This window comes from Nicrophorus vespilloides, unplaced genomic scaffold (assembly GCF_001412225.1).
Source record: "Nicrophorus vespilloides isolate i.1.1-1 unplaced genomic scaffold, Nicve_v1.0, whole genome shotgun sequence".
Classification (NCBI taxonomy): Eukaryota; Metazoa; Arthropoda; class Insecta; order Coleoptera; family Silphidae; genus Nicrophorus; species Nicrophorus vespilloides.
In genome coordinates this window covers 40,388-44,813 of record NW_017099790.1, presented here as the reverse complement: position 1 = coordinate 44,813, position 4,426 = coordinate 40,388, and the positions used below count along the sequence as shown (strand labels likewise).

The 4,426-nt window shown below is 31.2% G+C and overlaps 1 protein-coding gene across 2 annotated transcripts; it reads left to right on the top strand.

Moving 5' to 3' along the window:
* The first annotated feature begins 37 nt into the window (after positions 1-37).
* On the top strand, positions 38-1,637 carry LOC108565589 (E3 ubiquitin-protein ligase RNF14-like). Of its 2 annotated transcripts, XM_017925128.1 has the most exons (3): positions 38-168; positions 1,049-1,198; positions 1,258-1,637. In XM_017925128.1, the coding sequence occupies exons 1-3, from the start codon at positions 161-163 to the stop codon at positions 1,385-1,387; spliced, it is 288 nt and encodes a 95-aa protein (XP_017780617.1). In that variant the 5' UTR covers positions 38-160; the 3' UTR covers positions 1,388-1,637. The 2 variants fall into 2 exon arrangements, with proteins under 2 accessions (XP_017780617.1, XP_017780616.1); XM_017925127.1 differs by lacking the exon at positions 38-168 and having other exon boundaries at positions 495-1,198.
* The last annotated feature ends 2,789 nt before the right edge of the window (positions 1,638-4,426 follow it).

The following is a 4,426-nucleotide window of genomic DNA, read 5'->3' as shown; positions in this document are numbered from 1 at the left end:
TCATTCTCACTTAATCAAATTCAACATACCAATTAAGATATGTTCTATAAATATAGCTCCAGCACTTAAGCATATTCACCCCAAACATTTTAGCATTTAGATACAGGTGTAAAATATCAAGAACTAATTCGATAAACTTCTGATGCATTGAGTACAACATATGAAAAGGTATTATTTCAATATATTTCGTTCAAATTGTGTACGCAATGAACGTAAGTGCTTTTGGTATTACTTTTTGTTGATTTTTAAAAGTTATAATTAATTTTAAATTATTTAATTATTGTTTCCTGATTCCGTGTGTATTTGGTTGTATAATAATATGATTAATATAGTTTCGTCTATGCTATTTGTTTTTCTAATAACTTTGATTTTGAATAGTCTAGGCAATTTGTTTTTAACCAAGTAGTTCTACATTTCGACATCTGGTGGAAGATTTCTTATCACATGGATGTTTAGTCTTCTTTCGTACAATACGTGTCTTAGTATTGCTTTGTGCTCTTCAGATGTTTCGTAATGGTTCAACGAAAGTTACTGAATTTTCGTATCATTGTTATTTTTTGTTGCTAAACATATTAGGCGTAGCAGGTTGAAATCATCAACCATGCGAAAACGATATACCATTATTATATACACATGATATACACATGATTTAATTTTGTGTCTGGGCACGTGAGTTGCATTAGAAGGCAACTCGATCCGCTTTACTTTCTCAAGTGCCCATGGTCTATTAATTATTAATACAATACAGTTTATGCCGATTCATAATAACGCCGCCATGTGATTCCCCAATTTTCCTATGCTGGCTCGAGGCATATATCTATTGTAGGAACGGAACTGCGCCGTAATCCGAGAGCTAACCTCATAGAGGTTAGTCTTTAAAACCGATTCGATACTTTATTTTCTCCAGCACCGATCTCAAAACTTCTTTGGCCTTCAACATTTACAAGAGTTCCTTTTATAGACATTTTTGCTTCACATTATTGCGGGAGAACTTTACCTTGTACACGCAAATTTTATATAATATGTGATAAATGATTTTTGTTTTTAGAACCTGTCCAAACTGCAATCTTAAAATTATTAAGGAAGACGGATCTAACAAAATGACATGCATGTGCGGAAATATGATGTGCTACGTATGCAAGGCAAGCGTACAGGACTACACCCATTTCAATGGACAAGGAGGAAGCAACTTTAATTTGTAAGACTTCTTTGTATTTATTTGATTTGATTAAATTAAAAACTAAATCCATGTTTCAGGTGTCCTCTGTACAACAATACAAGAGAAATGCACGCAGCGAATGTTCGTCAAAGAGCGAGGGATGTAATGAATGAAGTCGGCGGTAATTTAAAAATTGATCCAACTGCCGACATCGATGATTTCTTGTGATCAGAAAAAATATATATATTTAAAAATGTACTCGTAAATTTAAGAACCAATAGCAGTTTGGCCAGTTCCTGAAACTGGCGCAAGTTTAGATTTAATTTTTTTTCTTTGACAATTTTGAATTTGTGGAGCGAAAGTTAAGAGATTTGCCACGAGTGTTTCATACCCTTATCACCGCTCTATACGATGTATTCCTCTTTTTAAATGTATCTCGGAATTATTATTTACCTGTAGTATATTTGTTTTTTTTTATATGAAGTTGTTTATTTTTTTAATAATAAATTATTTGCTATCTAAATATCTTTAATTATTGGATACTAAACCTAATAACCTATAGCGAATACAGTCGTACCTTGATTAGCAAGTAGGATGCATTCCAATAAATTCCTTTGTTCATCGTAGCTTTGTTTTCAGAGGTAAATAATACTAGAATGAAGATACGTTCCTTCGTAAAGAAAACCACATTTTAAGATATGAATCAAAAATTTTCGGACTTCGTTATATGAAAGCTTCGGTATCGAAAGTAAAGAAGGTGGGAGGTATTACTGTAGTTCTGGGATGTCACACATGGCTTGCATAGTAATTATCCAGAAATTCCGTCACTCGTAGTATAGTCACGGAATGGATTTCAATCATTCTACATTCGGTTGATATTGAATAATACAATCTCATAAAATTAATTTTAACACAATTTTATCTAGATAAGAGTTTGATATTAGAGTTTACAAGGAGACGTGAGAATGTTTGCAAAATTATTTCAAGACAATCCAATATTTATTTGATACTTTTTATTGTATAATGAAATTATTTTATAAATGGCAGAAATACTTCTGCCCATAACCATTTGTTTACAATTTGACAATTACCTAAACAATCAAATAACTAAATTATTCATGACATTAAATAGAATATCATCATTATAAATGTTAATATTAATTAAAAATACTGTACACTAAATATACTCCAAACACTAAAACTAACATTTCGATCATACTCCACACGATCCACAAACTGAAATAGATAATAAACATTATTATATATAAAAAAGAGACCAAAATTAAATGTAATTGTACTTACATCCAGAGTTTAATCAGGTTTGTAGGTTTACCCGTTAACTTTTTATAAAAATAATGTACCAATATATAATGCACGTGATCCAACAACATTTTTTCTTTGATGTATACATCGATGTTAGGTAATTTAACGGTGAAATCATCATTATGGACTGAAGCATTGGCAACTGAATTCAGAAATGTATTTTTCACAAAATAGTCGAGTAAATTGGTGAAACCGAATAATGTTCTTTGCAAGCACACCAAGCTAAAATGATAATTTTAATTGGTTGAATTATTAATGTCTATGTTTCTTTAAACAAAATAAACAATCCCCAATTAAAGACGGGAATAGTTGAAAAATCAAGAAGTACAAATAGTAGAAAATGTAAGTATCGAAAAGCGCCCTTATCGTATACCAATTCAATTATGTCTTGGTCTCCTTAAAGACGTTAAATAATGATTTGTTTAAATCATATAAATCGTATTCTATCAGATCACGTACTGTCCCAATATAGATGCTGACGTCTTCATCGCTAATTTCAATTAAGATTATTTAATAACAGTCGTTCGTGAAATATTTGAACATAAAATCTTATAAATAATAAAATTATTGACTTTTAATCTAATGGCTAAATTAATTAATAAAACTTATAATTGTTTACATTTTCCTCAAATTTAATCAAATTGACACATTTTTGACATAGAGGTGAATGCCAATTTCCAGCATATGTATTTATATATGCTGGAAATTGGAATGTACAAACAATTGTACATTGTACAATGTGTCAGTTAATATTTTATTAAAAATTTATAATACTTAAAAAGTTTCATAATAATTATATTAATCTTTGGAAAAATCTACCAGACAGAAAAGATCTAAAGATGTCGTAATAGTTGTGAGTCAGCATGCTCTTGATTTTGTAGAGCAAACCCGCGTCACACTTTGTCGAAGACCTGCTTTTCCTCCATGGATAGTTTTATCTCTATTGTGACGCGATGGATCTGCTCGATGGTGGAGTGATGTCGTCGGAATCCGAACTGGTGGTCCGGAATCTCACCCTCCTCGGACAAGATTGGACGGATCCTCCGCAGCATTATGTCATATAATACATTTATTTTAAAGTCTATTCCAGTAAACATTAAGTAAATCTTGTGGCTTTCTTATGGAAGTTTTTACCATTATGTTCTTCTCTTTTAATTTATTGGTTGACTGTCGTTTATTGATGCTCAGCGATTCCACTATTTCCTTTGTCTGTGTGTCTGCTGCCATCCTTAATACTGTCGTTTCCATCGCTCTAAACTCAATATAGACCAAAATAAACTTGTTTCAGTTGTTCAGTGAAGGAGTTGCATACGCACAACATAAAGAAACTAAAGTACTTTGAAGGAGATGTTCTTATAATTGACTTGTTAAGTTATTTGTGTTGTAATAGAATTGTAATTTATTGGATATTACCTGAAATGCTTCACAGTAACGTCGTATTATCATACACGTCATATGATAATACGACTTGTGATTTGTTTTTGCCATAATAAATACAATAAATATAAAACCTTATTTTCAGTAACCATTGTTTTTTAATTATAGATTTACACGTTAAAAGCATTTCAAGTGCTATTAAGATGTACACTTTAGTCGATTTTGTATATAGTAATGCACAATAATCAAGTTGTGTTGGATTTCAGGACACAGTGGAATATTGCCTGGTGTTGTCGTTGTGGAGTCTCAGTAGTTGGGAATTTAAAATAAGTTTATTATAACTGGTACTCTTGGGGTCCTTTTTCAAGACAATGTAGTTACTTCGATAGGTTAACTAAGACTATACTCGTCTTAGGATTTTATGAGACTATGCTCCTCATATTAACGTTTTACTGAGACTATATCAGTCTTAAAAGTTTTTACTGAGACTAATTCTAAAATAGTTGTTCTACTTACAAAGTTAATTCTTATTAATACGGGGTGGGAGTTGTGATCGGGAGTAGGGTT